Here is a 15,002-nt window from a genome sequence, read left to right as displayed (position 1 = left end):
CTAGTAGTCACTTGTTGTTTACATGCTAGCAGTTGTAAAAATGTAGAGCAAAATAGGGTAAAATGTAGAGCAAGTAAACTTTTATTTAGCACAAAACATACACATAATAATGCTCAATTATTCAAATTTTTTTGATGTGCCAATCTTTTTATTGATTTTACTTAATACGGCTTTCCAGACATTTATACAACATACGTATTATAACACACTGTATCAAAAATAAGTCAAATAATTCCAGAAAAACAACACGAAGAACTGAAGCCTCAGTCACTGTCTGCATCATCGCTGATGATTCCTTGCAAGTTGGCCCAGTCCGATGCTCTTCTGCGTCCTCGTTGTGTGTTATTTTCCTGATCGCTGTCAGAGTTGAACGACCGCTGGTATGTAGAGGGCGGGGGGTCACGTTGCTGCCCAAGGGTTCCTCTTCGTTTAGGCCGACCTGTGATAAAGGAACCATTTGTGATCAATATTTGTGTATAACTTACACGTCAACCAAACGCTTGAGTGTTTATTACGTAATTAAAAGCAATTTTAATCTGATAAAAAGTTGCATGTGCATTCAGTTTTACTTTTAAAAAGGAAAGGAATACAACTGCTTGTCCTAATAGTCACCTTGTGCTTGTATGATGTTGTTGACATCCAGCTCAGCCAGTTCTTTAGCTTCTTCTTTCTTCATACGTATCTTTTTACATTTTTCAATGGATGGCTGACCTGTATAAAAAAAAAATAAATAAATAATAATAATATAAGTGTGATGTACAGCTATCTACTATATGTACGTAGTTCTCCGTGTGATACAGTTTGCATTCCCACTAACCCTGAACACCAAGATCCTCCAGCTCCTTCTTTAGAACGGCCACCATGGCGGAAACGCTGCGACAACCATCGAGCAGCTTCTTGTAATTGCGCCTCTCGCCGCAGAGAGAAATGAAGCGCTTGAGCCTCACGACCGATTTGTGTTCATGCTACATCAACGATATACAGGAAACTCATGAAGTCAATAAATAACTTGTGACAAAACAAAATATGTTTACAATCTTCTTAATATGTTTACCATTAGAGCCCTGTAGACATGCAATAACACCCATATTATCACCTTTACATTTGTAGTACTCAATATAGTGGATATAATAAAAAAAAATTATGGCCCCAACAGTATCTTGTGTTGTTATAATGGTTATGTTATTTTTTGTTTTGAAATAATTTAAACCGGGCTGCACAGTGGATGAGTGGTTAGCTCGCAGACCTCACAGCTAGGAGACCCGAGTTCAATCCCAATGTGGGTTTTCTCCGGGCACTCCGGCTTCCTCCCACATTCCAAAAACATGCTAGGTTAATTGGCGACTCCAAATTGTCCATAGGTATGAATGTGAGTGTGAATGGTTGCTTGTCTATATGTGCCCTGTGATTGGCTGGCCACCAGTCCAGGGTGTACCCCGCCTCTTGCTCAAAGAGGCGAGATAATTCTCGAAAATGAATGAATGAATGAATAATTTAAACCTGCAATAAATGCCGTGATCACGTGCCCACCTCGCCAAACAATTACTGACACCTAGTGGTCAATGTGAAATACTACACACACAATTAGAATGCTTCTTCTGCCTTGTGTTTTTATCGTATTTAATTTGGTCATTTTCATTTATTAATTCATTTTCTACTGCTTTTCCTCACGAGGGTCGCAAGGGGTGCTGGAGCCTATCCCAGCCGTCTTCGGGCGAGAGGCGGGGTACACCCTGGACTGGTGGCCAGCCAATCACAGAGCACATATAGACAAACAACCATTCACACTCACATTCATACCTATGGACAATTTGGAGTCGCTAATTAACCTAGCATGTTTTTGGAATGTGGGAGGAAACCGGAGTACCCGGAGAAAACCCACGCATGCACGGGGAGAACATGCAAACTCCTGCTGTGAGGTCTGAGCGCTAACCACTCAACCACCGTGCAGCCTAATTTGGCCATTTTTATGCTTGAAAATTATCAATTGAAGTTCAACTTGCTTTAATACAAACAGTTTTTAAACTAATAATAGGCCATATTCAAAACAGTGATTATATAACTTATGATAGAATGAGGGTGTGATGTGAGTAGTGTAGATGATTCTGATCAGTCACAGCCTCACCTTCTGGCTTTTCGCACCGCCATCTTCCTCTTTCTTCCTTGATTTCTTTTTGCCACCATCTTGATCTTTTTCTTTCTTTTTATTAACTTGCTTTTTTTGGGTCTCCATTTCTTGATCATCATTCAAAGAGGGCAGGGATGATGAATCAGAATCAGCCTGGTTTGTTTCCTTTTCCGTCACTATTTTTTCCTCTATAATCCATGAAAGTGATTGATATTATAAGTATTAAGTAGAATCAATACTGATTATATCAAATAAAGTTTGGATTTGGATTTACCTTTTTCACTTTCATCAGAAGACATTTTGCGGCTGTGCTCGTCACTGTTGTCCGAGTGACTTTCATCTTCTTCACTCTGGTCCGTTTTCTTATTTGGCACTTTGCTTTTTATCTCTGCAGCCTCGTCCCCATCTTTAGAGTCTTCTTCACGCTCTCCATTTGTCATCTCCAGCAGCGCACCTCCTGATCTGGTTTTCATTTCTTCTTCGACTTCACTCGCCACACTTCCTTTGCTGCCGTCCTCTGATTCTGCCATGAGGCAGATAAAAATATAACAAATCTAGAGTTAGGAAAAAAAAAAAAAAACACAGCAGAACACTAGTCAGATTATTCTTAATTTCCACGGGCCCTTGGAATTGCCTATTGACACCACTGGGCAATAAATAGCACTCATTGCAAATTAATTGAAAAAATGTACTGTTGCTCCATGTGATTGTTATCGGTTGCCCTCGCTCATGGATTATTGGTATCATAAAAAAAAAAAAGATTAAAAAAAAAAACCCAAAAACCTTAAACTGTATTATGGAAAGCAGGAAGTGAACAAATGTAACAGTTACTGATTGTAAAAGTACCAGATGGAGGGGTAGGATTTAATAAGCTTTGCTTCTTCCTACTCCTTTTGGACATGTGGAACTGTGAACTGATTATGGGATGCATTCAATTGTAATCTGATGCATGTTCAAATGAAATAAAACCATTACCATTACCATATATTATATTAAATCTTCTTATATTAAAACGCTATCAGTGTATTAAGTGCCCCATCAATATTACACCACATTACTATAAACATAACAAGACCCTATTCATTTTTTACATTTAGTTTGTCACATGCAAAAAAACAAAAATAAAAAAAAAACCTTAAACTGTATTATGGAAAGCAGGAAGTGAACAAATTTAACAGTTACTGATTGGAAAAGTACCAAATGGAGGGGTAGGATTTAATAAGGTTTGCTTCTTCCTACTCCTTTTGGACATGTGGAACTGTGAACTGATTATGGGATGCATTCAATTGTAATCTGATGCATGTTCAAATGAAATTAAACCATTACCATTACCATAATTGGCAGCAGAAAACCCTGATCAGAGCATCCCTACATATAATGTGTGAATAGTTGAGCTTTTTCTATCACTTCCTGATTTAACCGTTGCAAACTCACCAGACGCAGCGCTGGCATAACGACGGGACTTCTTTTTCTTGGACTCAACCTCACATTCACTCCCGCTTGAAGAATTTTCCCTCTCTCTTTTTCTTTTCTTTTGGGTGTCCTCCGTCTCGGACTCGCTTCCACTTTTGCGTGTGTCCTATCAAGCAAAAGCAAATATTTTAGAGTTTTTAGAGCATTCTCTCTTTCAAAGCAATAACAAATACCTGCATTTTCATCAGTTCCTCGTCAACCACTTGTTTCAGTGTACTTTTGGTGAGTGGACTTAGGGATTCAGCTCCGATGTGGGCCAAATATCGCTTTTTTAACATTCCCAAAGTGAGCAAACTAAAAAAAAAACACAACAATATTATCAAAACATACTATACACAGAGAAAATAGTTTACAGTGTCAACGACAGTCCAGCAGGTGTCGCTCGTGAGCAGCTGTCACCTCACAAGCCATGTAACTTGACGTAATCATACGTGCTAGCTTGTGCTACAAGGCTCGTCGATGCGTCGTAAATCTTAACAGGTAAAGTTTTAGAATGAGTTTGTGTTGCCTTTGCTTAAATGTACCTGAAAACTAATTCTAAAAGACCGTCTGCGGTATAAACTCTTCATAAACGAATCATATTTTTGCTACTTTTCTTGTCAGCACGAGCAGCTAGCTAATTGTGTTTTAATGTCATCATTGTAAAGACATTGCTAGCTCACGCGAGCTTTTGGACGTTTCTAAGAAAAAGTACCTTAAATCCCGCTCATCACGGAGTTGTCCGCAGACAAAGCTGCGGATAGTTTTCACTTCACTCACAGACAACATGTTTTATAGTGGAGATCCATCCAACTGGTTGGCGGGATTGAATAATAGGAAGTGACGTCACTTGCCAGGACACGTTTTTCCGGTTTCTGCTCTCATCACGTTTGACAAATAATAAATCAGGAGGTGTCCAAAGTGCAGCCCAGGCACATCGGCAGATTCGAAAAATAGAATTTAAAACGAAAATAGGGGAAAAAGGTCAAAATAAAAATAATTAGTAATTTAATTTAATTTTAAAAAGTCAAAATATTTACAGAAAAAATGAGGAATAATTTTATTTTTGCAATACTTTTGATTTTATTCTGAAAGCATTATATCGTCTTCCACGAGACAATTTTATTTGTTTTGTTTCTCTTATGACAGATTTCTAAATGTCTTTAAAAATATATATTTCAGTTTTATTCTAAAATTACGTTAGAATAAAACTGAAATATTTATATTTTTAATAAGAGAAACAAAACAAATAAAATTGTCTCGTGGAAGATGATATAATGCTTTCAGAATAAAATCAAAAGTATTGCAAAAATAAAATTATAACTATGAGAATAATTACAAAAAGAAAGTAAATATTTGGAAACTAAAAAAAAAGAAATATAGCTGTAATTTTTCAATTAAGTCAAGGTATTTAAAGGAAAAAAATAGTATTCTAATGAAGTCTAAAGTCACAATTTAACAAGAATAAACATTTATATTAGGAAAAAAGAATAAAAAGACAAAAAGCAAGCTGGATTTCTTTATTTAGAACAGTTCTCACCACAATTGGACGGAAGAGGAAGTAGTGCATTATGTTATAAGGACTGAGTTTTAAAAAAAAAATGAGACACATATTGTCCAGTGTTTAAAGTTTAGTTTTTCGGGTTTCATCTGAGAATACTAAAAAAATCCTCCAACAGGAGTGGGAAACGTATAAAAAGATAAAAATGCAACCCTGGACGTATTAAGATGGATGTGAGGCCAATAATGTGAAGCAAATATCAGTGGTTTGGTATAAGACATGAAGAAAAAGTGAGAGATCATGGCTCAGAATACAACACATTAGAATCACCTACAGGCATTTTTCCTCTTCAAACGAGCTTAAATAAAAACTTTAGCCATTTAAAGAAATGAAAAATTTGACGTGTGCTATGAAGTGCAAATGTATACCCCACTTGAACATGTTAACACTGCGACTGCATACAAAAGTTAAATACATGACAATAAATTAGGTTCATAAATTAAAAAAAAAAAACATTACAAAGCGACAGCAGAAATAATTTAAATAAACAATTGGAGCTGCTCGACAATCTCATTCTTAGACAACTTCACAAAAATATTGGCTATGCAGGCTATTCCAGTGTTAACATATCGAAGCAAAAAATAAAAATAAAAAAAAAAAAAGCAACACCTCGTCTATACGTGAAAAGGTGGACAACCTTACAAAATAAAAGCATATCAAGCCTGAAAAACAGTGTTCCCAAAAAAAAGTCAAACACAGTGATGGCTGCCAGTGCATATCATCAACAGCCACACCCACAAAGGCGGCCGAGAATATCGATGCCAGTTTCACATCCCAGGCTGTTTTTCCTATTTAAAATCTGTACACGACAGTTCATCTTGTAAACATAACATCGTCGCCCTGCTTCTACTAACAATCAAACTATTGCCGCCGTCGCCGGCATCTCCGAGAACAGGTGGATCTCGCGTGCTTTTCTGTGCTCACATTGTTTAATCTTTGTACACGGTCTGCTGGCCGTGCCCTCTTTCGTCGTGCATTATGTGCCTCCTGACGTGGATCCGCCGTACTCGCCTGTCGCCGCCCGTTACGCCCTCTTCCTCCGACTGGCCCACTGAGGAACCTCTGGAGTCGACGAGGTGTAAGCCACCCGGACCGGATCTTCTGCTGTTCTCATAGATGAGGATATTGAGGGTTTCTTCAAAAATCCGAGCCTCAGGAAATTCAACCTAAAACCACAGAAGAAGTCGAGTGTGAAACCTCATTCAAACAAGCACTGACGTGGAAATTCAGGTTATGGAATGAGATAATAGCATGTAATTAACATTTTTTTTTTTTTTTTTAAATCAGCTTCACCTCAAAGAACCGGTTGCATAAGCACATGTTGACTGACAAGACTGGAAGTATCGTTGAAACATGATGGCAAAATTCCACTCGTTTCCAATTGTGTTTCAACACAATAACGTTCGATCACACTCACTTTGGTCTGCTTCTTCTCCGTGGCATAGACGATGGACGTGCAGCAAACTTCGGCTATCTTGCGGCCTTCGCCGTAAAAAGACCAGCAGCAGATCTCATCCCCGAGCACGTCTTTGACAAACAGGACTCGGCCGTTGAAGCGAAGGACGAGTTTGTCGAAGAGTTCAATGTTTTTCAACAAGTTGTCATCGGAATTGCTTGTTGAAAAGGGAAAAAAACGAGCGGGAGTACATCATGAACATGATTAGAATGGGCGATACGGCAAAGATCCGTGTTTGTGGGCTCAAGAGGCAGACATATTTTACCTGGTATATGAGTATTTGTTGTTCCCCCTGTTGTTCTGCAACTTTACAACCGGCTGTAAAAACAAAAGACAACACAATAAATCACAGATGTCCGCAGAATCGCAAAATCACAAACACGCACACACAATCGAGTGCTCTACCTTTCTGCAGGTCGCTATCATCTTCTGCTCTTCTTTGGCTGACGTGATCATGGGGATGCGACACACACTTTCAAACACGTCCTTTTGTTTCTATAGCGGGGAAACAGCACCACTTAGATACTGTACTATTAGGCTAAGCTAATTGCTAAATTAGAATGGAATGGAATGGCCTTTATTGTCATTATACAAGATGTACAACGAGATTGGAGAGCTTCTCCTTTCAGTGCAGTAGTCAAGTTAAAAAAAAAAAAGTATATAAAAGTAGAGTAAAAAAGACATTTTAACAAGATATATACAAGATATCCAAAATATACACATAGAATTGCACGGATGACTGGTGTATACAGATGAGTAAAGTCACATATGAGTGTATTGTAATGGTTGTTAAATAAATGAACTAAAGAACTAGCGATGCCGACTCTATTGACGACACACAACCTACTTTACCTGCATGGCGGTGAGGCAGTGCTGGACCAGTCCCTGGACCCTGTAGTGCTGGGCCTCTTTCAGGACCTCTTCAAGTTCTCTGTGGTCTTCGGGGAGTGGCACCGAGCCATCGCGGAGGAAGTTTAATACGAGTCCAAAATGACGACCACTTCGTTCTAAAATGACCCATCCTGGTGCAGAAAGACAAAAGGCTCGATATATGGATGCTGGTTGGTTTTACTCCTCGCTCCCAAACAGGAGGATCCACTCTGTGCAGCTTGTCTCAATACCTTGGCCTTGATACGCCATTTGGACTAACATTATTATGCCATACATTATCATTACATGAATTAACCCTTGGCGTTTGCATGTTCTCCCTGTGCATTGGTAGGTTTTCTCCGGGTACTCCGGTTTCCTCCCACATTCCAAAAACATGCTAGGTTAATTAGCGACTCCAAATTGTCCATAGGTATGAATGTGAGTGTGAATGGTTGTTTGTCTATATGTGCCCTGTGATTGGCTGGCCACCAGTCCAGGGTGTACCCTGCCTCTCTCCCAAAGACAGCTGGGATAGGCTCCAGCACTCACGTGACCCTTGTGAGGATAAGCGCTAGAAAATGAATGAATGAACCTTCTAAATGTGTTTTTTTAACATTATTAGAGCTCTCTAGACATGAAGTAGCACCCCTATAGTCACTTATACACTCCTAAAATTCATTATTTATGACATTACACAACTCTTTTGCTGGAGACCCGAGTTCAATTCCGCCCTCGGCCATCTCTGTGTGGAGTTTGCATGTTCTCCCCGTGCATGCGTGGGTTTTCTCCGGGTACTCCGGTTTCCTCCCGCATTACAAAAACATTCTAGGTTAACTGGCGACTCCAAATTGTCCATAGGTATGAATGTGAGTGTGAATGGTTGTTTGGATAAGCGGTAGAAAATGAATGAATGTGCACGGGGGATGAATCTCAATTAATTGTGTGCAATTGTAATCGCACACAATAAAACTAAAATAAAGTAAAATTATTCCAACAACATGCATGCTAGGTAAATTGGCGACTCCAAATTGTCCATAGGTATGAATGTGAGTGTGAATGGTTGTTTGTCTATATGTGCCCTGTGATTGGCTGGTGACCAGTCTAGGGTGTACCCCGCCTCTCGACCGAAGACAGCTGGGATAGGCTCCAGCATGAGGATAAGCGGTAGAAAATGAATGAATAATGAAAAAATGGTCTCAAAATAAGGTTGCCAATAACAATGTTAATCAGCAATAATTATTATCGTGCCATTTATGTGACAAAATTACATACATAAATAACCACATATATGCTCTACTCACCGTCTGAGTCTATGTTCACCTCAGTTCCTCCATTGCATATCGTCTGCAGCACACTTTCCTCCTTGGTCAGCGTCTGGACAGTGGTAAAATGCAGCGAGCCGCCCACGTTCAACTTGACGTACTTGCTTCCCAGCAGGCCCTGATGTCTTTGTTCAACAGCGCTCTGGAAAGCAGGCTGCAAGACGGCAGACTGGGCAGCGTTGGCAGCATGACTGCCGACTGACGCCTCAGCAGACATGGGACTGAATGGTTCCTCTCCCACTGTCACACAAGAGGAAGAGAGAGCGATGTTTGTATTGGAGCGGAAAAAGGAATAAGTGTCACTGTGGATTTTATGCTTTGAGCTGAGTTTCTGTGGAAAACAGCATCTGACTAGAATTAAACAGAAGTCTGGTTATGGTCAGAGTTACTGTGTGTGGATTGAAAACATGGTTAATCTGTCATACTGGCTTCTTTTCATTGATATACTGTCAACTACTTACATTATTTACAATTAAATATTTATCATAATTAACTCGAATTAAAGAGAAGTCTGGTTATGTTCAGAGTTACTGTATGTGGATTGAAAACATGGTTAATCTGTCATACTGGCTTCTTTTCATTGATATACAGTCAACTATTTACATTATTTACAATTAAATATTTATCATAATTAACTCAAATTAAACAGAAGTCTGGTTTTGGTCAGAGTTCTTTGCATTCATTCAAATGAACAATACTGTATGTGTATTGAAATCATGGTTAAACTGCCCTTCTTTCGTTGACATACTGTCAACTACTTACATTATTTACAATTAAATATTTATCATAATTAACTCGAATTAAACAGAAGTCTGGTTATGGTCAGAGTTCTTTGCATTCATTCAAATGAACAATACTGTATGTGTATTGAAATCATGGTTAATCTGACCTCCTTTCGTTGACATACTGTCAACTACTTACATTATTTACAATTAAATATTTATCATAATTAACTCGAATTAAACAGAAGTCTGGTTATGGTCAGAGTTCTTTGCATTCATCCAAATGAACAATACTGTATGTGTATTGAAATCATGGTTAATCTGACCTTCTTTTGTTGACATTCGGTCAACTACTTACATTATTTACAATTAAATATTTATCATAATTATTTTTTCAAATGACATTTAATCTAAGTTCTCTCTATAAGAAGGATTTAGTATAAACTTTGGCTTTGATCACAAGTTGTGACATATTTATGCGAGGCAATACGCCATGCATTATATCGAATGCTCGACTGGAATGTTAAGATATTAGAAAAAAAAAACAATGTTACTAAAAATTAAATGCCAAGACGTCATCATTTCGTACTGTTGTGTCGTATTAGCAAAAATGTACTTACAACGCTGAACATCAAAAGGGAACTGGAGAATTGAAGCAATCTCTTAAAACGTTTGCTAATTGTGCAACAGCGAAAGAGTTCGAGTGAAAAAAAAAAACTCAACTAACCTGCTTGTGCGAACAAGCAAAAATCTTCCTAATTATTCTGCAGCGTAGCTAAGGTTTGACAGTTCGGTTAGCTAGCCCGCTAGCATAGCTAAATCAAAATGGCAACATCGGCTAGTCCATTTTGATTCCCAAACTCCTCGTTTCAGGTTCGTTTCACTCGCGGTAATAAACTTCGGTAGCAAGACATAAAAAATGCCTTCACCAGTATAAAATATAAATTAAAAGTTTGATATGAAGATTATAACATGTTAATCTACGAAGCTAACTGGGTCACACGGAAACGAAAGCTCCACATCTTCCGGTATTTTCTTCTTCTACTGCCTGTAAATCGGCATAGGAAAGAAACCATATACGTGACTGCCCCCTATCTTGAGTAACACAAATTGCAGTTCAGATTGTTTTGATTACTCACGTTTTTATATTGTTTATATTTAGCAGATGTGTCATATTTATGTTTATATATTTTTAGGGTCATATTTATGTTGTACCAGGGATATCTAAACTGTTTTATTGGCTCATTGTATATTGTAAATATATAATATTTAGTACAAAATACTGTACACAGAACTTAGGGAATATGTCAGTTGATTAGTACAAAAATACAGATTTTTTTAATTTTAAAATTAATTTTTTAAATTTTTTAAATTTTAAAATAGTACTATACAAAAATACAGAGATGAAAAAATGAAACTTCCAAAAGATTGTACACCATTCAACAGAGACTTTATTTCCAGTTCAGCAAATAAATAACCGTCTTCAAAAGAATCTACTTATATATGAAGCAAAAAAATAAAATAAAAATGCTACTGATAAAAAAAAAAAAAAGAGTTCAGTCTACTAAGCAACAGTCTCCAAGAGCTTCCATTTGGCACGGCGAATAAGACAAACGTTTGCCGCGCAAAACAACAATCGTTTTTGAAATAAATACATAATGCATTACAGCAAAAACAGCCAGGGTTGTCATTTTTCATCAACATAGTGCATACAACATCAAATCTGATATGTCGATAACTATAATGATAATGGCGAGATTGAGCAGAAGCAATATAATTTACAATCAGTGCATGCTTTAAGCATAATGACATTCATGTCCTCTCCTCTTGTTACTACATGTCATGAGACACTAGGTGGTAATGCCTTTTTTTTTTTTTTTTAAAGCCCCAAAAATAAATCAAATCAAAAATAAACACTGCTTTTGTAAACACTACTTCAACAACAGATGAAACACTTAAGGACATTGAGTTATTTTTTATCATATTTTGGCACTGAATTTTCATTATCTGTTGAAAGAAAATATACAACCTCCCCTGACCAAGTGTAAATATGAGGTTTATATATATATATTTCATCTAGTACTGTATATACTGTATATATATCAACCTCAGTCAATATCAAGTCATATTTACATTCAACGTGTTGGTGTGAATTTTACACAAAAAAGACAAAAGTGACGAAGAGAGAAAACGGTGACTGAAGGACGATTTAGTCTGCGACACATAAATATAAACATTCAAGTTCATTTTTTTTTTTGTTTGGTAAAATGTGTAAGATTAGCGTATTGTATTGCTAATGAGTCAAATATTTTGGCCTCGATATAATTGAACAAAACACTCCTTTGTCGTTTCCTGTTATAGAGCCCAATTGTTAACCCCTCGTAAGGCACCAGTCCCGATGTAATAATAATAATAATAACTGGACTGTCATGTCACCAATAGAACTTCCATATAATTCATAAACTCACCAAATGATAAAAAAAAAGTCAAAGGGGGATTTGATGGTTTTATAGTAATAAAAACATTTTGCCTTTCCGAGCAACTTTATCTCGTCATTTTTAAATCTCACCAAGATACGTCACTCTTCAAATGGACACTTCGTACTCCCGTGTATCCTGTGGGCAGAAATTAGACAAGAAAGACGTCATGATTAAAAATGAAAACCATGTAATTATAACATAAAATAGCTCGTTAATTTGTTCCTCACAAGGGTTGCGAGGGGGTGCTGGAGCCTATCCCAGCTGTCTTCTGGGGCGAGAGGCGGGGTACACCCTGGACTGGTGGCCAGCCAATCACAGGGCACATATGTATAGACAAACAACCATTCACACTCACATTCATACCTATGGACAATTTGGAGTCGCTAATTAACCTAGCATGTTTTTGGAATGTGGAATGGAAACCGGAGTACCCGGAGAAAACCCATGCAAACTCCACATAGAGATGCCATAGAGGTGGACTCGAACTCGGGTCTCCTAGCTGTGTGACCTGCGCGCTAAACACTCGTCCACCGTGTAGCACATATGTGTTGTATACAGCATTTTAAAAATATCGTTTTTCGTGATCGGGAAAAAAGTTCAATCCCACCCTGAGTGGTTAGAGGTGAGTGGTTAGCACGCAGGCCTTACAACTAGGACACCCGAGTTCGATTCCACCCTCGTCGTTTGCATGTTCTCCCTGTGCATTGGTGGGTTTTCCCCGGGTACTCCGGTTTCCTCCCACATTCCAAAAACATGCTAGGTTAATTAGCGACTCCAAATTGTCCATAGGTATGAATGTGAGTGTGAATGGTTGTTTGTCTATATGTGCCCTGTGATTGGCTCGCCACCAGTCCAGGGTGTACCCCGCCTCTCGCCCCAGAAGACAGCTGGCATAGGCTCCAGCACCCCTCGCGACCCTCGTGAGGATAAGCGCTAGAAAATGAATGAATGAATGAACCTTCTAAATGTGTTTTTTTCACATTATTAGAGCTCTCTAGACATGAAGTAGCACCCCTATAGTCACTTATACACTCCTATAATTCATTATTTATGACATTTCACAACTCTTTTGCTGGAGACCCGAGTTCAATTCCACCTTCGGCCATCTCTGTGTGGAGTTTGCATGTTCTCCCCGTGCATGCGTGGGTTTTCTCCGGGTACTCCAGTTTCCTCCCACATTCCAAAAACATGCTAGGTTAATTAGCGATTCCAAATTGTCCATAGGTATGAATGTGAGTGTGAATGGTTGTTTGTCTATATGTGCCCTGTGATTGGCTGGCCACCAATACAGAGTGGACCCCGCCTCTCGCCCGAAGACAGCGACCCTCATGAGGATTAGCGGTAGAAAATGAATGAATGAATGATGGGGGGAAAAAAATCACATACTGATATCAACCGATATTGCATATTTTTGCTGATATCAGACCGATAATTATCGGACATCCCCTATATATTACACTTCATATCACATATTTTGACTGCTTTATGTTTGTATTTTTGTATATATTTAAATTCAGCCAAGAAGACGTCCAATTTGCTTAAGTATGCAGCCATGAAACAGCAATCATTTTTGAAAAAGCGATGTTCGAACCTCACTGCAGCGAGGGATGACTTTTTAACGACATAAGAGATGAAGCGAACTGAAGTGTTTCCTTACCCCCGCCTCGTACAGAGGGTTGTTGAAATCCGACTCGACTGTAATGGGACTGTAGGAGTGTGTATGAGAAAGAGACTTCCAGAAGAGTGGCTTCCATTCTAGTCTGCAGATGCTGTGAGAAGGGGGGGGGGGGGCAAAAACAAAAAAGGCATATAATCACATAAATCCATAACATAGTACCCGAGCTTGTTTTAGCAGTACTTACTTTGTATAGTACATATATATTCCTCCAATCAGGAGGATGACCAGGATGATGGGCAGAATTATTGCCAGTGCAATGTTCTCACTCAGGATCTGATGGGAGGGCTCAAACGATTGGGATACTGGAATAGAAATATGACGGTTAACTTCACAAGACGCTTGTAGCACTTTATGTCTCCTCATGTTCACATGGATTTATGCCTTTTCTTTATTATTTTTTATATCAAATGTTTATTCTAAGTGTACTTAACAATCACCTACCCGCAAGGAGTAAAGATGGAAATTAAGCTATAATCTTGCATATTTACATGAAAACGTTGATTAAGTGTCCTTGTGTTTCTTACATAAATACAGAGAGAAATATATATATATATATATATAAAAAATATAAAAATAATACAAAAATAATATAAAAAAAGTGTACATGGGTTTATGCCTGTTCTTTATTATTTTTATGTCAAATGTTTATTCTAAGTGCACTCAACAACAACTTACCTGCAAGGACTAAAGATGGAAATTAAGCTATAATCTTGCATATTTACATGAAAACGTTGATGAAGTGTCCTTGTGTTTCTTTTTTTTCTTTTTCCCTTTTTTCCTTTTTTTTCCTTGTGTTTCTTACATAAATACAGAGAGAGAAATATATATATATAATATATATTAAAAAATAAAATAAAATAAAATAAAATAAAATAAAATAAAATAAAATAAAATAAAATAAAATAAAATAAAATAAAATAAAATAAAATAAAATAAAATAAAATAAAATAAAATAAAATAAAATAAAATAAAATAAAATAAAATAAAAGTGTACATGCGTTTATGCCTTTTCTTTATTATTTTAATGTCAAATGTTTATTCCAACCTACCTGCAAGGACTAAACTAAAGTAAAACTAAATTAGCCACTGGCTATAATCTTGCATATTTACATGAAAAAGTTTATTAAGTGTCCTTGTGTTTCTTACATAAATACAGCGAGAAATAGAAATATATATTAAAAAATTTATATAAAAAATAAAAATAAAAATAAAAATAAAAATAAAATAAAATAAAATAAAATAAAATAAAATAAAATAAAATAAAATAAAATAAAATAAAATAAAATAAAATAAAATAAAATAAAATAAAATAAAATAAAAGTGTACATGCGTT

The 15,002-nt window shown here is 37.2% G+C and overlaps 3 protein-coding genes across 7 annotated transcripts in view; all 3 read right to left on the bottom strand.

The window, feature by feature from the left end:
* Positions 1–108: 108 nt before the first annotated feature.
* On the bottom strand, positions 109–4,441 carry hirip3 (HIRA interacting protein 3). Its single transcript, XM_058049423.2, has 8 exons — positions 4,296–4,441; positions 3,775–3,895; positions 3,563–3,707; positions 2,403–2,651; positions 2,126–2,316; positions 818–965; positions 613–711; positions 109–439 (listed from the first exon to the last, which is right to left on the bottom strand). The coding sequence occupies exons 1-8, from the start codon at positions 4,367–4,369 to the stop codon at positions 264–266; spliced, it is 1,203 nt and encodes a 400-aa protein (XP_057905406.2). The 5' UTR covers positions 4,370–4,441; the 3' UTR covers positions 109–263.
* A 644-nt stretch (positions 4,442–5,085) lies between these two features.
* Positions 5,086–10,558, bottom strand: kctd13 (potassium channel tetramerization domain containing 13). Of its 2 annotated transcripts, none has more exons than XM_058049190.2 (7): positions 10,132–10,558; positions 8,769–9,029; positions 7,450–7,619; positions 7,003–7,092; positions 6,863–6,915; positions 6,559–6,754; positions 5,086–6,307 (listed from the first exon to the last, which is right to left on the bottom strand). In XM_058049190.2, the coding sequence occupies exons 2-7, from the start codon at positions 9,004–9,006 to the stop codon at positions 6,071–6,073; spliced, it is 984 nt and encodes a 327-aa protein (XP_057905173.2). In that variant the 5' UTR covers positions 9,007–9,029; positions 10,132–10,558; the 3' UTR covers positions 5,086–6,070. The 2 variants fall into 2 exon arrangements, with proteins under 2 accessions (XP_057905173.2, XP_057905174.2); XM_058049191.2 differs by having other exon boundaries at positions 10,239–10,558.
* Positions 10,559–11,371: 813 nt separating this feature from the next.
* sez6l2 (seizure related 6 homolog (mouse)-like 2) overlaps positions 11,372–15,002 on the bottom strand; it is a 67,851-nt gene continuing 64,220 nt past the window's right edge. For all 4 annotated transcript variants that reach the window (XM_078797239.1, XM_078797241.1, XM_058048762.2 and 1 more), the window contains 3 exons: positions 13,854–13,971; positions 13,649–13,760; positions 11,372–12,126 (listed from right to left, as the gene is read on the bottom strand). In XM_078797239.1, the coding sequence (XP_078653365.1) occupies positions 12,097–12,126; positions 13,649–13,760; positions 13,854–13,971 (260 nt within the window). In that variant the 3' untranslated portion in view covers positions 11,372–12,096. The remainder of the gene's footprint in view (positions 12,127–13,648; positions 13,761–13,853; positions 13,972–15,002) is intronic.

Source organism: Doryrhamphus excisus, linkage group LG16 (assembly GCF_037039965.1).
Source record: "Doryrhamphus excisus strain RoL-2023G ecotype Guam linkage group LG16, RoL_Dexc_Guam_v1.1, whole genome shotgun sequence".
NCBI lineage: Eukaryota > Metazoa > Chordata > Actinopteri > Syngnathiformes > Syngnathidae > Doryrhamphus > Doryrhamphus excisus.
The sequence above is the reverse complement of the archived record's forward strand: the minus strand, read 5'-3'. Positions and strand labels throughout refer to the sequence as shown.